This window comes from Leucopleurus acutus (genome assembly GCF_964270905.1).
Source record: "Leucopleurus acutus genome assembly, chromosome: 9".
Lineage (NCBI taxonomy): Eukaryota > Metazoa > Chordata > Mammalia > Artiodactyla > Delphinidae > Leucopleurus > Leucopleurus acutus.
The window spans coordinates 44,087,204-44,109,791 of record NC_139144.1 but is presented as its reverse complement, the minus strand read 5'-3'; the positions used below and the strand labels follow the sequence as shown (position 1 = coordinate 44,109,791).

General features: G+C 36.4%; 1 protein-coding gene across 1 annotated transcript in view; it reads right to left on the bottom strand.

Annotated features, from left to right (window-relative positions):
* The window catches only part of THSD7A (thrombospondin type 1 domain containing 7A), a 459,010-nt gene extending 455,561 nt beyond the window's left edge, over window positions 1–3,449 (bottom strand). The window contains exon 1 of the mRNA XM_082846599.1: window positions 3,038–3,449. Within this exon, the coding sequence (XP_082702725.1) occupies window positions 3,038–3,200 (163 nt within the window). The 5' untranslated portion in view covers window positions 3,201–3,449. The remainder of the gene's footprint in view (window positions 1–3,037) is intronic.
* Between the last annotated feature and the right edge of the window lie 19,139 nt (window positions 3,450–22,588).

Below are 22,588 nucleotides of genomic sequence, written 5' to 3'. Positions count from 1 at the left end.
TGTTCCCCTTTGTCTCTCAGTCCCTCTCCTCACTGACCTCCCGGCCTCTTAATTTACCTTTCTCCCTTCTGGGTGAAGAATTATCAATCCTCTGCTCTAAGGTTATAATGGCTTCCACCTGCTTATAGGTTACACTCTAACATCTTTACCATAGTGTGAAGGTTTTCTTACAATCTGGCCCAACTCATCTCATTAGCACTACATCCATTCATTCCCACCACATATTCTGGACTTGAGCTGCAGTACTTCTAAGACCTAAGAATATTGTCATGCCTTGTCTTTTTATTTTTTCTCTCTATCAGCTACACAACTTCTCTGCTCTCACAGTGTTTTGTTCATGAGTATGGTATACCATGTTGTAACTGTTGTGTATTGTTCAACTGTAACTTTCTTGGGGGCAGGGACAACAAAACCCTAGCCAGCCTCTACCACAATGACTTCAAATAATTCACACAGTGAGTCCTCAACAACTCTTTGTTGTGACTGACTTAATAAAACATTCATACAATATACCTTACACATTAAACGTTCATATATATTATGTACATATATATGTATATATACGTTAATATACTATGTACGTGTATAGATGCATACATGTACGTTTATGCTGTATGTATGTGCATATGTGCACATACTTTAGGGCTGAAAAGGCCTTTAAATATCATCTTTTCTAATCAATGAGTATCACAAAATAGGAAACCAAGAACTAAAGTAGTTAAATGACCTAGCTAACATTCTAAAGCTCGTTAGTGACAAACACAGTGTTACAGTTCCTCTCTTAGCTCCTCATCCAGTGTACCTTTCACTACATCACTTTAACACAATGATCTCACCAATAATGTGATTCCAAATAATCTGCTCTACCAAGACCAAGCTTATCCCACTAGAATCTTGGACTGTTTCACCTCATTTTCTCTCTCAAATCACTGCCTGACTCTTTATTTTCATCAAATGAGGAACACTTATGATTCTGTCATCCCTATATCTTCATTTACAGTGTATTCCTCTCCTTTAAATATTCCCTATTTCCTCCAATAACTATTCTCAGTTCCTTTATAGATATGGTGAAGTCTCCTTTCCCTCTGGAAAAAAATAAAGAGGTCATTATTTTGCTCTCCTGTCTAATTCACCATTGTTTTCATCAAACCAAGGTTCACCATCAAAGAGATTACATTATTCTCATCATACTACCTTATATTTGTACATGCACATAACTTTGAAGTTTACAAATTACTTTCTCATCACTCACTCATTTGATCTTCATAATACTACGAATAGTCAGGAGAAGGTCCCATTTACAGGCAGCTGAATAAACTGGGGGTCAAAAGTTAAGTGACATGCCAACATTCCTAGAGCTAGCAAGCGCTGGAACTGGCACTGGAACCAAGGTCTCCACATCCTTGCTCCTGAGAGCTTTCCACTATCTTAAACTGTTTATTGGCTTAAGTTGCCACCATGACATTTATATTGACGTGTACTGGCACCTCAGATGCTGCACAGTGAATGTTGCCTAGCCTCTTCTTTGATCTGAATTAGTGCTTGGCTCTTGTTACTTTAACAGTACAAATTTCAACAGGGCAAGTACTGTTTTGTCCAACACTTACTTACTTGAGAAGCTCTTACCGAGCATCCAAATAACACCATTTAATGGTAAATTATAGGTTGACTAGTGTTTGTTATGACTGAGCTTCTGAAAATTAAAACCATGGCTTCCACTAAATTAGAGATCTTTATTTTAAATTGAAAAAATCAAATTGATTTCATCTGCATCCCCTAATCAACTGATCTTTAAACTGCAAGTGGTAACAAGAATGGCTAACACTAACCTCCAAATGGCTTTTCTAAACGTGTGTTTATGTGTGTTATTTCATGCGAGATTCTGAGGCAAATTCTGTACTCTGGCTTTAAATAAGTTTCTATTCAATCTCCTCACTAAGTTGTTAGATAGATGCAACTTCTTTAAAAATTGAGGGTATCAGTGTAATTGTAGAGTAGACTGATCTGTCTCTGCATGGGGGACTACAGACAGCTGAAGCCAGGAAACAGACACACTCACTGTAACTTGTTTGTGATCCCATGACCAATATATACTTTCCCTCCTGTCTACTGCATCCTTCTCGTAATGTCTAGTCATTGCCAAGAAACTCTTAATTCATTCCTAGCACTAAGCAGTAGGAATAATGTTTCCCACTTTCTTCTTATAAACCCGAAGTTTCAGGTCTGCTGAAGAATTCTCAGTGTCCTTTAGAGGAGAAAGGAGCCTCAGGAGAGGGAGTGGTAATTCCTCATTTGGTATTGTTTTCCTGCCTGTCACTGCCTCACACCAGGACCTCTAGTCAGCACTTTGTTGGGAGATTCTGAGGGACAATTAGTTGCTGCTTTTGTTGGCTGGTTGAAAACAAAGCAAAAACTTTTTCAAGGCAGGAGAAGTTAAAACCTAAACATCCTAACAATTGCACACTTTAAAAATCCCTCAATTCGCTGATTAAGAATCGAGATTCACAAGGTCTCAGTCAGCTCACTGCAGCCCCATTTGCCTTCAATTGTCAGAACTGCCCTCACTTGGCTTGTTTCCACGTGTCCCACATAAGCTGTACCTTAAATGTAACTCTATATCCATATATATCATGGCACAGAGTGAACTGTTTGCCTAAACACAGAATAAAGACCGGAGTTAAAATGTTTGCTTGCTCTTTGCTAGAAATATATTTAAGAAAGTCCTAGTAGAATGAGAACGCAGAGGTTAAAAATATTGCACGTAATTACGAAAGCGCAACGTTGGTTGCCCTCATTAACTACGGAGCTGTGAAAGAAATAGTCCAGTGACTCACTAATGCTTTTTAGTTGTTAGGTTTTTCTTTCTAACAGCATCGGCCATGACCTAATTTGCTTCCTAAGAATTGTACTTTTTTACCTTAGGGTCCCAGTACCCCCCGGTCATCAGAAGCACAGGGGTTCCTCCTGAAGCCCAGCAGTTTCGTAATGTGGACCCAGATGGGAAGATGGGAAGCAGGGGGAACTCCGTCCCACTTACCGGTCTTCCACAGATAGAGGGTGGGTGCCTCCGCCGCGCCCGGCGCCGCAGCCCCACAGGCGCCCAGGCACAGCAGCAGCGGCAGCAGCAGCGGCAGGACGGCCGGGCGCGGGCCCGCAGCGTCGGGGGTCCGGGACGTCGTGCGCCTCGCTTGCAGCCCCATGCCGCCCGCAGCCGCTCCAGGGTCCAGGTCCGGGACGCGGTTGGCAGGGAATGTTCCTTTGCCCTCGGAATGTCTTCCCAAGTACAGAACGCAAAGCTCTCCCCGCTATTGTTCTTGTCAGATGAAAAGGAGGGAAAGAGCGTTTAACACCAGGGAACAATAGCTTCTGCGGTGGCCGTGGCTGCCGCCGCCACCGCCACTGGCGGGGATGCTGCTGCCGCTGCCATTCCGCGCAGAGTGGCAGGTCCTACAGGCGAGGGAGGCAGCCGTCCGCAGGGGGCCCCAGCTGACGGAGCAGGTCCCGAGGTCCGGGAGGCAGCGCAGCCCCCGCCGCTGCCAGCTGGAGAGAGAGGAGGGGGGCGTGAGCCGACAGGAGCACCGAGGGAGCCGCAGGCAGGGGGAGGCGAGAGAGCCAGGGCAAGAAAGAAGGCGAGCGAACGGGAGCGGGGGCACCCACAGCCAGCACACCCGCCAGAGAACTCCAGTGCACATGGCGCGGTGAAATATGTTTGGACGGATACACCACTAAAAAGAATCATCACCCGACAGGCTTCCGCATGACAAATAACAGGCTCTGAAATTCATCGTCACCCAAGGAGTCAAATGCTAGCTCTAGTGGCATGTTCTTCTTAGCATATATTTATGTACGCAAAGCATCAGTGTTTATCATTTCTTTTTAAGCCGTGGCTTCTGAATTACTTTATGTGGGGAGCAGTATTTATGATCAGATGTGAAAAACGTAGGAAAACTGCAGAGATGTTTACTTGCTGTTGAAAGGCACTTAAACTCTTTTTTAAATCTTTCCTTTTTAACTTAAAGGAATCTATTCCCAATAAAAATATAAGCAGTATTGATCTACGGTTACAAATCAAAGTACACTGTCTTTTAACAGCCTTTAAAACTGAATTAGTATTAATAAGTATCCACAATGATATCTAATTAGACGGATAACATTTTACAAAAACTAATCATGAAATTATATTTCACCTATGAAGTTAATCAAAGTGCTATCCCTTTATCTACGCTCTGTCAAAAATATGCTACCTTTAAGGATCCACACAGTTCTGAGTAAAATTAAAGAACAAAGTGAGTTTCCTTTATTTGTGTATCTCCAAATTAGTAAATTATTTACTTAAAAATCCTTGACACTAATGTCTCTTAACAGATACTGTAGAAAAATGCCTTTATAATCTATATAATCTAATGTGCTTGGGCCTTTTGTTCTTTGTGTTTTCACTTTCTTAGACCAGTAGTAATAAAGGAATGTGTGTGAAGTCAGACAATGCTTTGCCCTTTCTCTTTCTCTCTTCTCCCCAATACTAACCCTTTACTAATTCATTTCCTAGTAAAACTAAAATGATATCAAGGCATTTAGCCAATTAAAAACTGGGCAAAAAGAAAGCCAAAGAAAACTATTCACATCCGGTCAGCAATATCTGGCCAAATAAAATAAAATTTAAAAAGCAGGAAAACTACTCTATGAATTTGCTCCATCAGCACAGCCAACCCAAGAGTTTAAAATGAGGAACCTACTGTTTCTGAAAGAGGAAACCTTCCATAAAGCTCTCTTGGGACTCCTGTCGTTTTGCAGATCATTCCAGACACAGCCCTGCTGCATGCATTAGATTAAAAGCAGGTTTTGATCAAATAATTCCCAGTTCCTGCCTATTTAAGTATTCTGACATCAGAGGAAATTAGCAATGTTGAAGGTTGCAAATTTGGTCCTTATTTACTTTCCACTCTGTTAGGCCTCTAAGAGGGAATTAACAGCTCAGAGAGCCCTAGCTCTGTGAGTCTGTGATTAGGAGAGAAAAAGTAGCGTGGATTACTGTTTCTTCACTGGTGAAAAATAGGCAACAATCAAAAGATTATAGGTTGATAAGGGATACAAAAAAGCCTGATTCCAACTTATGTGTGGCTCCCTGAAGGAGCACTTGTTTCAACAGTTACACCGAGGAAGAAAATAGAAAATAGGAATTGTATGGCTTCCTTGGGTCTGTCTTCTTAGGGAACACGCTGTAATACCACTCTACAATGGCAGTGTTTTCCTATCCTGTTTGTTTTTATTTCTCAGCTACTGTTAGGGTGCTAAACCCTAAAACCATCTAATTCGGGGACAGAGAGCATTTAAAATGAAGTACTCTGTTAATCAGCCCATTCTAAGCATTCTTGGGAAGTCCCAGATCAATCCACCAAGTAGAAACTCATTAAATAACAGAAGACAGAGAATCTAAGGAGTCAAGCTAGTACAATTTGATGTGCAGGATAATTACTTAGCCCTTTGAAAAGTCATCAGATGCTATACCTAATAGCTTAATATCAAAAGAAAATTTAAGATTCTGATTTTTATATTTATCCATAGTTGTGTAATAATTACTCAACTGGTCAAGAGTCTAAACATCATAGCTAGAACTTCAAGCATTATATAAAACAACCAGGGACCATTTCACAACTAGGGTTACTGTTCTGCTGTAGTGTTTGAAACTAGCCAACAATTGGTTTCCTTCTTTTACTTTCAATTTATACAATGCTTAAAGATCACTCCAAATAATATTACTCAGCCATAAAATCAAATGAAATAATGCCATTTGCAGCAACATGGATGGACCTAGAGATTATCATACTAAGTGAAGTCAGACAAAGACAAATAAGATACCACTTATATGTGGAATCTAAAAAAATGATACAAATGAACTTATTTATAAAACAGAAACAGACTCACAGACACAGAAACTTATGGTTACCAAAGGGGAAAGGTGGAGAGGGATAAATTAGGAATTTGGGATTAACAGATACATAATACTTTATATAAAATAGATAAACAAGGGCTGACTATACAGTAATGGGAACTATATTCAATATCTTGTAATAACCTATATTGGAAAATAATTTGAAAAATAGATATATACATATGTGTATGACTGATTCACTTTGCTGTACACCCAAAACAGTGTAAATCAACTATATTTCAATTTAAAAGTTTTTAAAAATTTTTAAGAGTTAATAAAAAAATCACTCTAGATACATACACATGTACAATTAGTAATAAAGATACCACTGGCCAAGGTTACAGAAACTAAGTCATAAACATTTGTCTCCGCCAATGCCACACATCTGTTCTATAACAATGTCATTACTGCACTTGAGGACAAAAATGTATGGGTCTCTGAGGACACAGAAATGATATATATTTTCAGAAACATGTTCCTTTGTGAAAGCTATAGTGTCCAGTCAGATACATCCTATCAATAAAACTGATAGATTACAAGAGATAGCAAGACATAGCAGTCTTTGTTTTCTAGCATATGACATAAATAACACACAAATGTTTAACGACATGATGTCAAAATTTAGTCATGAGAAGTCTCAAAGATGCAGATCAAATTGACCATCTGTACAGCCTGCCATGAAGTAAATCGTTCATCATTTTTCATAAATAACTGTTCAAGTATTAATGAACCAGGGATATATAAAAGTTTCCAAACCAATGGATGAAAAATGCAAAGCATGTATGTTTTTTAATATTTAGAAATAAGATAATTCTGAACCTATCGCTTCTCATGTGTTGTCCTTTTATCTGTCTTTATTATTTTTGGTATAGTTTCCAAACTCCAGAGAGGGTGGGTGTGTACAGATCTACACATGTGTTATCTCTTTAATTAGAACATAAGCATATAACCGTACTCGAAGACCCAAAAGCCATACAGACTTGTAGAGATTAGTACCAGCATTTAAAGTCAATCATCAAAAATTCATTTACTTGACAGAGAGGGAAACTTTTAATATCATCAGTGTTTATGAAGAAAAACAATGAGTAAATGAAGGAATATATACAGAGTTATTCACAGCTACATAGGGAAGTATCTAAGAATATCCACTTTGAAATAACAACTTTAAATAAATTTCTCTACCTAAATGCATCTTGCCTTATAAAAGAAAAAATCACCCAAAGGAATTCTGTTTGTATGGCCTCTAGGTGTCATACTTGACCAACATTTGGGGTAGAAAAAATTAATTTGGGGCTTCTTTCTATTCCCCCCCTTCTTGCCACACCCACGAGATTATTAAAAGATGAAACATTTCCCTTTTTATCTTTGTAATAAGTAGCCACAAATTTTACTTTCCCAATTCTGACTCTAATATTCACCATTTATTTTCTTTCCAATTCCTTTTTCTTTATAACTACTTTGTTGGTTGGTTGGTTGATTAGTTTGCTGGTTTGTAGGTATATGCAGTGAGGGGAGGGGAGATTCTAAATTTCAAATAGTTTTACAGAAAGAAAATAAACCCCATGGTTTCTCCATTTTACTCAAAACTAAACCTGTTTGGAAACAATAATGATCTGCTATGAATAATCAGATTCCTTGTTTTGAGTGTCGGGTAAAAAGGTACAGTATTTTGGGGCTTCCCTGGTGGCGCAGTGGTTGAGAGTCCACCTGCCGATGCAAGGGACGTGGGTTCATGCCCCAGTCCAGGAAGATCCCAGATGCCGCGGAGCGGCTGGGCCCGTGAGCCATGGCCACTGAGCCTGCGTGTCCGGAGCCCGTGCTCCGCAACGGGAGAGGCCACAACAGTGAGAGGCCCGCGTACTGCAAAAAAAAAAAACAAAACAAAACAAAAAAAAACCAAACAAAAACAATGTGACACAGACATGCAAAGTGAGCCAATGCTACTGGAAAAATGTCATTGATTAAGACTTGCTCCACGGAGAATGGTAATTTGTAAAAAATGCAGTATCTTCAAAGCACAATGAACCACAGAGCACTAAAACAAGGTATGCCTGTATTCCCATCTTTATGCTCATACCACACAACCTTGATTTCTTTAGCTTATACTAAGTTTTGAAATTCAATAATGTAAGACCTTCAACTTCTTTCTTTCTCAAAAAGGTTTTTGCTATTCAAGATCCTTTGCGTTGCCATATCTATTTTAGGATCAGCCTCTCAATTTCTACAAATTGCCTACTACAATTTAGATAGAGGTTGCAATGAATCCACAGATCAATTTGAGGTGATCAGCCATCTTAACAATACTGAGTTTTCCCATTCATAAACAGGAATGTCTCTCCATTTATTTAGATCTTCATAAATTATTTTCATAACTATTTTATACTTTTCAGTGCAGAATGCACTTATTTTGTTAAATTATACCTGTTTCATTGTTTCTGACATTCTTGTGGATAGAATTTACTGAATTTCACTTTGAATTGTTTATTGCTAAAATACAGAAATCAAATTGATTTTTACATATTGATTCTGTATCCTGCAATCTTGCTTAACTCACCTATTACTCTAATAGATATTTTCCAAACTTGAGATTTTTCAACATATAAATCTGCCATCAGCAGACAGACATCTCTACTCCTCATTTTTCAATCTGAAAGCCTTCATTTTTATTATTATTACAATTACTGTTATTGTAATTGTTATTTTGCCTGTTACACCAGCTAAAGCTTCCAGCACAAGGTTAAACAGAAGTGGAGAGAGCTCATATCTTGGCTTGGTACCTGATCTGAGTGAGAAAATATTCAGTCTTTCTCCATTAACTATGATGTCAGCTATAGATTTTCATAGATGCCATTTCCATTCCTAGATTGAGAAAGTTCCATTAAATTTTTAGATTGTTGAAAGTTTTTATCAAAAATGGGTGTTGGATTTCGTCAAATGATTTTTGTACATCCTTTTACTGTCTTATATCCTTTAATTGATCAATACATTCTATTAATTGATTTGATTTTCAGATGTTAACTCAACCTTGCATTCCTGGGACAAACTGCATTTAGTCATGGTATATAATCTTTTATGTATGTTATTAAATTTGATTTTCAAATTTGGTTTAGGTTTTTCCTTCTATATTCATTAGGAATATTGGTCTTGAGTTTGTTTAGTTTTTCTTCTTGCTATTACTTGTGATATCTTTTTTTATTTATATATACAGCAGGTTCTTATTATCTATTTTATACATATTAGTGTATATGTATCAATCCCAGTCTCCCAATCCATCCCACCACCATCACCCTGCCCCCGCTTTCCCCCTTTGGTGTCCATATGTTCGTTCTCTACATCTGTGTCTCTATTTCTGCCTTGCAAACTTGTTCACCTGTACCATTTTTCTAGATTCCACATGTATGTGTTAATATATGATATCTGTTTTTCTCTTTCTGACTTAAATTCACTCTGTATGACAGTCTCTAGGTCCATCCACATCTCTACAAATGACCCAATTTCGTTCCTTTTTATGGCTGAGTAATATTCCATTGTATATATGTGCCACATCTTCTTTATCCATTCATCTGTCGATGGGCATTTAGGTTGTTTCCATGAGCTGGCTATTGTAAAGAGTGCTGCAATGAATATTGTGGTGCATGTGTCATTTTGAATTATGGTTTTCTCTGGATATATACCCAGTAGTGGGATTGTTGGGTCATATGGTAGTTCTATTTTTAGTTTTTTAAGGAACCTCCATACTATTCTCCATAGTGGCTGTATCGATTTACATTCCCACCAACATGCAAGAGAATTCCCTTTTCTCCACACCCTCTCCAGCATTTGTTGTTTGTAGATTTTCTGACGATGCCCATTCTAACTGGTGTGAGGTGATACCTCAATGCAGTTTTGATTTGCATTTCTCTAATGATTAGTGATTTTGAGCAGCCTACTTGTGATGTCTTTATATGGCTTTGGTATCAGGATAATTCAGACTTCATAGAATGCATTGGAATGTGTTCCTTTCTCTCTTATTTTTCAAAGTTTGTGAAGGACTGTATGAGTTCTCCTTTGAATGCTCCTTTGAATTCACTACTGACACCATCTGAGCCTAGACATTTCCTTCATGGAATGATTTTTAATTACTATTTCAGTTTCTTTACTTGTTATAGATCTACCCAGGTTTTCAACTTCTTCCATAAGTTCTGGTAACTGTGTTCTAGGAATTTACCCATATCATGTAAGTTGCCAAATTTGTTAGCAAAAGTTTGTTCATAATAACCCCACAAAATTGTTACATTTATATAAGGTTGCCTTCTCTTTTAGGAGATCATAATTAGAGGGGAGAGAGAGAGAGATGAACAAGTATCTTGGTATGGGCTGAACTGTGTTCCCCCAAATTCCTAAGTTGAAGCCCTCACCCCCAGTACCTCGGAATGTGACTATATCTGAAGAAAGAGTATTTAAAGAGATAATTAAGGTTAGATGAGGTCATTGGCGTGGGCTCTAATTCAATATGACTGGTGTCTTTATAAGAAGAGGGGAATAGGACACAGACATGCAGGGAGGAAAGACCATGTGAAGACAAAGGGAAAAGACAGTCATCAACAAACCAAGGAAAAATGCCTCAGAATGAAATCAACCCTGTGGACTTCTTGACCTTGGACTTTTAGCCTCCAGAACTGTAAGGAAATAAATTTCTATTGTTTAAGCCAAAAAAAAAATTTATATAAGGTTGGTACTGATTTCTCCTCATTTCTGATTTTGGTGATTCATGTCTATTTTCTTTTTTCTTAATCGACCTAGTTAAAGGTATGTCTTTTTTTTCCTATCTTTTCATAAAACTTCTGGTTTCTTCGATTTTTCTCTATTGATTTTCTTTCTTTTAATTCATGGCTTTACACTCTAATTTTATAATTTCCTTTCTTCTGTCTTAGGCTTAATTGCTCTTTTTTTCTCATTTCTTAAGGTGAAAACTTAGATTACTGAGGCCTTAGGTTACTTAGGTACTTAATTAGGTTACTTACTGAAGTTATGTAGGCCTTTCTTACTTTTTTTTAAAGATTTTTTTTTTTGATGTGGACCATTTTTTTAAGGTCTTTATTGAATCTGTTACAATATTACTTCTGTTTTATGTTTTGGTTTTTTGGCTGCGAGGCATGTGGGATCTTAGCTCCCCGACCTGGGATCAAACCCACACCCCCTGCATTGGAAGGAGAAGTCTTAACCACTGGACCACCAAGGAAGTCCCAACCTGACTTATTTTTTGACATACACTTAAAGCCAAAAAAATTTCCTCCTAAACACTGCTTATCTGCATTACATTCAGTTTGATATGATGTGTTCCATTTCATTCAGTTCAAAATATATTTTTAATTTCCCTTATGATTTATTCCTTGTTCTGTGACTATTTTTTTGTGACTTATTTTTAAATGTATTTTTTTATTTCCAAATATTTGAGGGTTTTTGAGACCTATTTCTGTTGTGCAAGTCTAATTTACTGGTGTTAAGAATAAACTTTACATGATTTCAAGTTTTTTACATTTATTGAGCCTTATTTTGTGATCCAGCTTGTGGTCTATACTGAAGAATGTTTCATGCACACTTAAAAGAAAATGTATTCTTCAGACATTGGGTGAAATGTTCTATAAAGTTCAAGCTAGTTGATGTCACTGCTCAAATGTTCTATATCCTGGCTGATTCTCTGTCTAGTTGTTTTATTGTTTTATCAACTATTGAGAGCACATAACTGAAAGCTCCTGATATTATTGTTGATTTGTCTTATTTTCCTTTTAATTCTGTCAGTTTTTTAATGTCATATATTTGGGAGCTCTGCTATTAGGCATGCACACATACATTGTTTTATTTTCCTGATGTACTGACCTCCCTCATTAGAACATGTCCTTTAATGTCTCTATCAATTTTCCCTTGTTGTGAAGTCTATTTTTCCTGATAATATGGCTAGCCCAGCTCTATTATGGTTGCTGCTTGCATGGAGAATATTTTTTCTATCCTTTAACTTTCAACCAACTTGTGTACTCAGATCTAAGGTATATTCTTGTAGACCGCATATGGTTGAGTTTGTTTTTTATTCAGTCAAGTATCTTTGCCTTTTGATTGGTTTTTGGTTTATTCGCACTTAATGTAATTATTTATATGGTTATATTTACATCTGTTATTTTGCTATTTATTTTCTACTTGTCATATCTTTTTTAAATTACAGTTTTAAGACATAATTCACATATCATAAATGCACCTATTTAAATACAATTCACTGGTTTATTCACACAGTTGGGCAACTATCACCACCGTGTAATTTCACAACATCTTCCTAAAGCTAAAAAAAAAAAATCCCAAACCCATTATCAGTTACTCTTCTTCCCTCAAACTCTGGCAACCACTAAATTTCTGTGTCTATGGATTTACCCATTCTTGAAATTTTGCATAAATGGAATCATACAATATGTGGCCTTTCGTGAATGGCTTCTTTCACTTAGCATACGTTTTCAAGGTTCATTCTTGGTATATCATGAATCAGTACTTCATTTTTTTTCTGGTTGGGTAATATTTCATTATATGAATATACTACATTTTCTTTATCCTTTAATCAGTTGATAGACATTTGTGTTGTTTCCACTTTTTGGCTATTATAAATAATGTTGCTACGGACATTTACATACATCTTATATCTTTTTTTTCCCCTCTGTTCCCCTTTTATGCCTTCTTTTGTGTTTTTGTCATACTATTCTAACCACCCAGGGTTTTTAAAAATAATTTTCTGAGTTACGCTAAAGACAGTATTTACCTATGCCAGCTTTTCACTACATACTGTTGAATATTAACTTAATTCCCAGGAAATATAGCATCTTTTTTCTAACATGTCCCCCTTTTCTCCCCTATGTTATATGATCTATACATGGTAAAAAACCAACAGAACAGTATTATTAAAACTTCCGTATAAAATCTTATATATTTTAGAAAGGTTAGGAGAAAATATGAATAAATATATTTACAGGCTCTTTCATATTTAATAACATGTTTACCATTTCTGACACCCCTCATTTCTTCAAGTAGGTTAGGGTTACTCTCTGGTTTCATTTTCTTTCAGACTGATGGACTTCCATTATTAATTCTTGGAAGGCAGGTCTGTTGGTAATTAATCCTCTCAGACTTTGTTTAGCTGGTAATGTGCTTACTGCATCTTCGTTCTTTTTTTTTTTTTTTTTTGGCGGTACGCGGGCCTCTCACTGTTGTGGCCTCTCCCGTTGCGGAGCACAGGCTCCAGACACGCAGGCTCAGTGGCCACGGCTCACGGGCCTAGCCGCTCTGCGGCATGTGGGATCTTCCCGGACCGGGGCATGAACCCGTGTCCCCTGCATCAGCAGGCAGACTCTCAACCACTGCGCGACCAGGGAAGCCCTGCATCTTCATTCTTAAAGGATGCTTTTGTTGAATAAAGGTTTCTTGCTTTACAGTTTTTGTTTTCTCTCAACTCTTTGAACATAAGATTCTGATGTCTTCCGGAAACCATTGCTCCTGATGAGAAGTTAGCTGTTAGTCTTACAATGATATTGAACCAGGTTCATTTTGCCCAATGCACAGCAAGGCAAAATGCTGAGATGCCAAGGTTTGCAGCAAAGAGAGTTTATTCACAAGGCAGCCAAGAGAGGAGATGGGAGAACAAATCTCACATCCACCTCCCCAAAGGCAAGAAGCTCCAGGTATTTATGGGATAATGAGTAATGAAGCAGGGCGGTTTGAGGCATGGGGAGCATGGGGAAAGGTGATTGGGAAAAGGTGCTGTAATCGTTATTCTGCAGAGGTGTTACTAAGCTTCAGACCTATGCATGTTCAAAAGGTCACTGAGAGGATACTCAGGCTTGCTCAGTTGAAGGATCAGTGGTCTTATCCAACCTTAACCAGCTCCGTTGGAACTAAAGCAGTTGACTCCAAGTTCCTAGAAAACAACTCAGGCAAACAGACTATATTTTAGGCTACATACTGCTTGGAGGACATGCAAGTCTTAAAATGACTTTGATTAGTGAAGGAAGATGAAATGGATTTAACCCATGGTTTCAATTGTGGTTCCTTTGCACTTCATGAGTCTTTTTTCTCTTAACGTTTTATGATAAATTCTTACTGTATTTGATGTAGATCTCTTATTTTATCTGGGCTTTGTTGAGGTTCTTAGGTGCTTATGTAAATGTTTCTCATCAAATTTGGTAAGTTTTGAGGGCTATTTCTTCAAATATATTTTTTTCTATTCACTTCTCCCTCCTTTCATTCTGGGATTTCCATGACCTATTTGTTGGCATGCTTGATGCTGGTTCACAGATCTGTGAGGCACCGCTCATGTTATCTTTTTCTCTCTATTCATCAAATTAGATCATTTATACAGATCTGTGTTCAAGTTTACTGATTCAATGGTTCTACTTTCCAGGAACCTAGGGTACTTCCATCTTTTGACTCAGGATTTCAACATGTATCCTACATGTTTGCCTCTGAAGGAAAGCAGAGGGCAAGAGAGTGCTACAGTTCTATGAGATGTCTACATTATTTCTCTCCACATATCACTGGACAAAATGATACCACATAGCCACAACCTAATTGCAAGGGAAGCTGGGAAATTTGTGTCCCAGTATGCCCAAGATGAAGAAAATGGAATAAATTTAATAAATACATAGCAATATCTCTACCATAGATTCCTACATTCAGGCAACTGTGTCACCCAAAAGACTTTATTATTTTTCTTTGATTACCTAGATGTCATAACCCTCTACATGTTTTCAGGTCAAACTGTTGAGCACATAGGTAGACAGCAGATTAATAATCATTGAAATGCAGAAATTGGAGTCTAATCTCTAGAGAGCTGGCAGTGATTAAGATGGCAATGGTAGACCTCTTTCAGGGTTTAACTTGACCAAATAAGAAAGAAAATTCACAATGAAGGCAGGCTGGGAGTGATTACTTCATAAAAGGTAAAATGATAAATTGAACATAAGAGTTCTCTCTGCTTCATCCTCAAACCCCACTAAAACATGAACAGCAGAATTTTAAAAGTATAAAACACATAAGGCTGAAGAGAACAGTAGAGGGAAAAAACCCTGCATCTTTAATAAAAGAGGTAAATAGATAGTGGTTTCCTATGCTGCATTACTCCTTTAACTCTATATTTGAACAGGTTTTTGTGACAGGTTATCAGGCTTCACTTCATAATCCCTCACATATCATTCATATAAGCTACAATGTGAATGGCTCTCTCTGTGTTGTACAACATAACAGCCCTTCCTTACTCCACCTTTGGAGTGGATATGCCTCTGATTTCTGACCCTTCCTGAGTACGAGATGCCTCTGATTTCTGACCCTTCCTGATAAATATATTTGCTTTACTCTTTGACACATACAGGATCTCAGCTTCCCCTAGTCTACTGAGTCATTTTAAAAGTTTCTCCTGATTGAATTTTCAATCTTTTTCTAAAATTTTTTGACAACACTATTTTGTACTATCTCCTCTCCATTCTATTTGGCCTTACGTATTTATACATTTTAAACTCTGCTATTGACGTTTAGTGGGGTTTGGGGATGAATCAGGCAGTAGTACCCTTATGTTCAACCCATACGTTTAACTGGGAGTCAATTAAACTCCAAATGAGTCAGTTCATTTTCTATTTTTCTTTTATATTTTTTAACCAACTATGAAAACAAACTTTAATATTTAATTGATGCTCATTACTTTCATATGTTAAATGTCAGCTAAACCTTTCACATCAGAAGAAATAAGTGGGCAAGGTATCATTATGTGACAATAGAAAAAAATAACAGTTTAACAACTTTCCCATGTACTTAGTGATAAGTTTAAAAGTAGGAGGATACCGGACTTCCCTGGTGGTCCAGTGGTTAAGACTCTGTGCTTCCACTGCAAGGGGTACAGGCTGGATCCCTTGTCAGGGAAGTCCCTCATGCCACGAGGTGAGACCCAAAAAAAAGTAGTAGGATACCATAATCTCCCTATACATTGTGTTGCCCAAATTAGAGATGGCTTTCTGAAAATCAGTGATTTTGTAGAGAACATCTGCACTAAAAATATCATAGACACAAATATTTGTCTAATTTGAATTTATTTAGAGTAGTAGAAGGTCCACAAAATAAATGCATGAAAAGTTCTTATGAAAAAAAAGTACTTATGAAAAACTGGAAAACAATTTAAATAATTCACCTGACTAAAATTTAAAGGAACTTTGATTTTTTTAGTAATTAGAGAGAAACAACCATACCCAAGTGTTCTAGAACCAAATGTGCAGAATGAATGCAAGTATAATACTTCCCTAAGAAAAAAATGAATCTTGGCATATATGATTATCCGTAATAGAACTAAAAAACTCTTGCTTGTCCTTGAGATAAAATTTGTTATATAAAAGTTACATTTGTTTTTTTTTGACTATTTTTGACAGTCTTGCTACCGATATTTTAAGTTGACACATCTTTCTTTGCTAACAGAGTGGCCTTTCTTTATACTTCTGCTTAGTAAGTGATGAAAAGAGACCAGCTATTCAGGCTTCCCTGGTGGCGCCGTGGTTAAGAACCCACCTGTCAATGCAGGGGACACGAGTTCAAGCCCTGGTCCAGGAAAATCCCACATGCCACAGAGCAACTAAGCCCGTGTGCCACAACTAGCGGGCTCTAGAGCCCGCAAGCCACAACTACTGAGCCTGTGTGCCACAACTTCTGAAGCCCGTGTGCCTAGAGACCGTGCTCCACAACAAGAGAAGCCACTGCAATAAGAAGACCGCACACCACAATGAAGAGTAGCCCCCACTCTCTGCAACTAGAGAAAGCCCAAGCACAGCAATGAAGACCCAATGCAGCCAAAAATAAATCAAATAAATTAAAAAAAAAAGAGAGAGAGACCAGCTATTCAACACATCTTGGCATTCATAGATGTAAGATGCATTCATTTTTATAGAGTAAGATATGCTTACATCTTATATACCGTGCATTATAATGCAATAAAAATACCTATAGTTATGCTGAATTCATCATTTGGCAATGAAAATCAAGCTCAATATAAGATGAAGATATAGGACACTTTAAGAAAAAAGCAAATGTCAGTAAATTAACTCCATCCATTGTACTACCCTATGGCGACAGCAGACGTCACTACCAATTTTCTCAAGCTGCTAGTACACGTCTATAGCTGAAAACAGTATGAAAAGCTTTCTAATTAATTGCTACTGGCAGATCTGCTACTTCCAAAAGTTTTTCCCTTGAGATACAGATGCTAACCTGTCTTACTATATGACAATTGCATCCTTTTGCAGTTTACAAAGAAAATAATTTTTCTTTCATTTGCTAATCGGTGGCACAGAAAATGTTCCAGATCCTAAAAGGTGATAAAGGGGACAAAAAGGTATTTAAAGTTTGTTTTCCTTTCTAAGTTGAATAATGGGCTGAGGACTGCCAAGTTTTGGCTAAACAATAGCTCACCAGCCAGTTTTACTTTACTCAACTGAAAAGAGATGAACATAAGCAGCTTAACTGGGATGTGAATAAAAGGAGTACTTCAAAACTATACTAGCAAACATGACTCTTTAATCTACAACATGTCTCATTTACCACATTTTTGTAAGGTCTCAATGTAAGAGGGTTGAGAGTGTGGACAAAATGCCCTTATAAACACATGTGTCTCTAAATGAAAAGTGATAGAAACTACATTTTGCAGCTGTTTGAATATTCTGAAATTTTTACATTTTTAGTCCAAAATAAAAATAAGAAAATAACACTGACAAGAGCAACACTATCACCATCATGCAAGCCAAATATCAGGATCTAGGCTCTTCCCAGGGCTTTTTAAGTGATGACCCAAATGTGGCTGTGAAAGTCCATTTTATCACAGTTTTTATGTGATCTCCATTATGTCCTCCAAATCAAACCTTTGTTGAAAATTGACCCATTCATTCAACCAACGGGAAAATGTTTACTGAGTTCCTACTATGTGCCAAGCACTGTGTCAAGCTCTGGAGATACAGTGACTCACATATACATCATGCAACACTCACTGAGCCTTCATGTATGCATGGTACTGAGCTTGGAAATGTACAGGCTAGCCAAACTGCCATGTCCCTCGACCACAGGACAACATAATACATATGATAGCATTACGTACACAAAGATAAAATGTAAAATGAATCAAGAGAAAAACCCATTAATATATCAACACCCAGGGTACTGTTAGGCACGTAAATAACTAACAGTGGGCCTTATCCGCAATCAATACTTTGCAGAGTAAACTGCTCCAGACAGGCAGCCCCCATAGCATGTAATGAGCAGAAACTTCAGGCTCTCTGTGTTGTCATTGCAGATGTTTGGATCCTGCTGTTTTCACATTCTGCGTGGCTGCGATGACTGTACTTTCTTGGCAGCCAAAAGGGAAGCTTGCCCCGGTTTTTCCCGTAACAAGCTAAGGACAAAACCTAGAATCCATCTTATTTTCACCCCATGTGACTGAAAAGGAGTGTTGGTGGGGGCAGGAAACATCACTGACAATGGCTAGTGTGGAAGAAAAACACCAAAACAAACTATAAAAGGGTATTAACTCAATGGGTTTAAATTACAAGAGATTTCTCTTTCGTAAAATGCAACACAGACTCACACCCAACTGTGTTTCACTATCTCATTATGCAATTATAGGGGCTACTAATGGTTTATATACTCTTAGAAAAAAAATAAGTTTCACAGAAAAAGAGAGTAGTAGAGATTTTTAAATGGGTAATATGTTGTTGACATTATCACAGATGTTATTTTTAATGAATAAGAGTACTAATGTATTTCACTCTTCCAGATCACACAAGTACAAAGGAGCACCACTGTTAGCCTATTTTTAATAACTATTTTCTTAATATATTCTCATGAAATTCCTACAAGTGTATATGTTTATCCCTGACATAATATGGACTACTTCATTAGTTTTCCATGAAATTTAAAAACCTCCTGCATTATACTGCTTCATATTGGACTGATAGCCACCATATGCTTCAGTCATTAAAAAGAACAGTCTGCACCACACCATAAGTAAAGCTAATGCTTACCTCTAAGCAATAAGTAATTAAAATGAATACTAAACATTTGCTTTACAGCATGTTTTTCTTTTCTAAATTATGATTTTTGCAACATTTTTAATGGCTTTCATTTTTATTGCATTGCAAAAGTAAGATCATATTCTTTGTATGTACTTCATTATCTCATCTGATTGGGTTTTAATTCCTGCAACATACAACAAAGGTTGATGTGCCTTTTGCAATTTGAAAACTGTGGTTGCATGCTGAGAATAATTAGCTTCACTAAGGCAGAACAAATGATTTCTTTGCAAAACACCAAGTCTGTGTTTCAACAGATAATTGTAGAATACCCAAGTTATCTTGGGACTTACAGTATAGTGGTTACTTTGAGTTTAATTAATATTTTTGTAATCTTAATCCCCTAATAACTATGTGACCCAGGGATTATCATAAAGAGTGTTGTTTTTGAAATCTGGAGTTGAGGAGACTTTCTCAAACTGGTTCATTTGAGTTGTCAGTTTTCATTAAAATACTTATGAAAAATATTAATATTATTTATATCTAGTCATAATTTATGCAAAATTTCATTATTGGCTGTGGCTACCAGAATGGTAGTAGGCTATCTTTCCTGCCCAATTCACCCTGAAATGTTGAAGATCTTTTATGAATCCAACAGAGAAACACTTAAAAGTAACCAGATTAGTTGAGTTTTCTACTTAATTTTACTGAGATAATATAAATGTAGTAATTAAATCCCACAAGTCAATTTAAACTAAAGAGAACTCATTTAGTAATAGCAACAACAGAGAAATCTATAATTTCTTGTAATTAAGAGGTTAATCTTCTTTAAACCAGTAAAATCTGCACTGAAAGCTTCATTCAATTGTTTATATTTTAGTTAAGATTCTTATTGAGTTAAAGATTACTGCAGCACCTTAAGTGGAAACATTAAACAGAGTTCACTACACAGCAAAAAGGTCATGAACGCATACTGCTCTGAAATTAAACCTTACTTTCATTCCCTACATGGCTGCAGGAAACTTAAGCTGCTGCTGAATTACAGAGCCATCTAGTATCTTATAGTTCCAGTTATCAATGGCCTGACAAGTCTAATTCCAAGCAAGACTCCTTCAACTACTCCAACCTCACTACAATTAGATTCACTACAATTTAGATTCATCCTCTAAAATGTCTCTGGAATAAGCAGGTAGATACAAGCTTTAAATGTTTTAAACTTTATAGTCTAGATTGACTTCTATGGCATCGTTGGCAGATAGACAATGAAACTATTATCAAATTTTCATTCTATATCTATAACTTTAATCCTAAATATTAACAAGCTTGTTATTTATTTGATTGACACAGAAGGTGCTTTTAAAACCTAAGAAATTATTCTCCTTTCCTTGCTTTGAGACTACTGAATCACAAAAAAGTTTAGTACCTTTTGTAAAGTGAGTTTTATATTCAAAATTGTAACTCTGACTACAATTTTGAAATGCAAACAGACTGTGTTATATAGATGCTCTTAATATATCTACAAGTTGTTAATGCGCACACCAGCCCAGTTAGCAAATACAATAAAAGGAATGAAAATTACTTGAAGATTATTGAAACAACAGTGAGGAAAAAAAAAAAGGATTCAGCAAAACAAACTTGAATTCAAAGACTATGAAATTCAAGGAGTATTAAACTGTTTGCCAAAGAACATTGCTTTATTTTTATTCAACTTTTTAGAGACTGTTTATCTGAAAACGTGTTCTTTACATGCCCAAGCACCACACCACTGAGGTTTCCAAATTAACTTTTGCAGTAAATTATTTTGATTAGAATCAAGGTATTATATCTTGGAATATTTAAAATATTCATATTTCACTTAGATTTAGAGACACAAAACTATAAAACTCACTTTCTCCTAGTAATAGCTTTCAAGTAAAGTCCTTTTCCTTTTTGTTTGGCAAGCATGTAACTTTGATATTGCTTTTTTTCCCTTCTCTCACTCAATTCCATCTCTGCCTTGTACTGGTTAGATCAGGTTCAAAATTATATTTACTTCATTTAATAAATATGAATTCAAAAGAGGGTTAAAAATAGGAATGTTCACTGAAATACTGTACCATTACAGTAAAAGTTAATTTTTGCTGCAAATCAAGTTTAGTTACCTTAGCAACCCTTTTATTTTATTTTTTATTTTTTAACCCTTTATTTTAAAAGTTCAAAGTCAACAAACTCTATTAAGAGAATATAATTGGAAAACCATGGCAATTTACTACTAAAAATATCATGATGCTGAAATAATTTAATCATGTGTTTAGAACTGGTGATGCCACTGACAAATTATTAAGGTTTCATATAAAAAGTTGATGGTTACTGCTCAGAAGTACTTAAGTGACAGTAAAAGTGGGACTGTGTTTTTTCATATGTGGTAAGAGAAGACTGATCTCGTTGTAAACCAGTGAAAGGATATAGTAAGAAATATTATTTTATCCCCTATAAAGTAGTAAATATCACCAAAATCCTTCACTTTTTATGTACTAGTTGGGGTATCCAATCTTTCTACCATTCAAAATCAAATATTAACCAATATTTAAGTATACAAATTACACCCTTCCCACTCTTGCTTCCACCTGATTCACAGAAATATATTTTATTTTAAATAAAACAATGCAGACAAATCATACTAATGGAGAAAAACAGCCTGATATGAAGCTGGATGGAGGAGCAGAGTCTTGTGACAAGACATATTCTTTCACCAATTTCCCTAAATTCACTTACAATTTAATGTAATTAACATATGGAGTTATTAATATATCATTTGGATTTGCATTATTTTCCGTGTTTCATTTGAAGCCAGCACAATACAAAGATATAACAGTAATAATTAAGATTTCACTTTTTCCTCAGGATTGCTTTGGGAATTCTGGGTCTTTCGTGATTCCATATAAATGTTAGGATTATTTGCTCTAGTTCTGTGAAAAATCTCATGGGTAATTTGGTAGGAATCACATTAAATCCATAGATTGCTTTGGGTAGTAGGGCCATTTTAACTATATTAATTCTTCCAATCCAAGAGCATAGAATATTTTTCCATTTCTTTGAATCATCTTCAGTTTTCTTTATCAGTGTTTCATAGTTCTCAGCATATAAGTCTTTCACCTCCTTGGTCAGGCTTTTTCCTAAGTATTTTATGTACTTTCTCTTTCTGATATTTAATTGTTAGTGTAAAGAAATGCAACCGATTTCTGTATGTTAATCTTGTATCCTGCTACCTTGCTGAATGTATCAGTTCTAATAGTTTTTGTGTGAAGTCTTTAGCATTTTCCATATAGAGTATCATGTCATCTGCATATAATGACAATTTTGCCTCTTCTCTTTCAATTTGGATACTTTTTTATTTCTTTTTCTTGTCTGATTGCTGTGGTTAGGACTTCCAATACTATGTTGAATAAAGTGGTGAGAGTCGGCATCCTTGTCTTGTTCCAGATTTTAGCAGAAAGGCTTTCAGCTTTTCACCACTGAGTATTATGCTGGCTGTGGGTTTGTCACAAATAGCTTTTATTATGCTAAGACATTCCCTCTATACCCACTTTGGGGAGAGTTTTTATCATGAAGGGATATTGAATATTATATC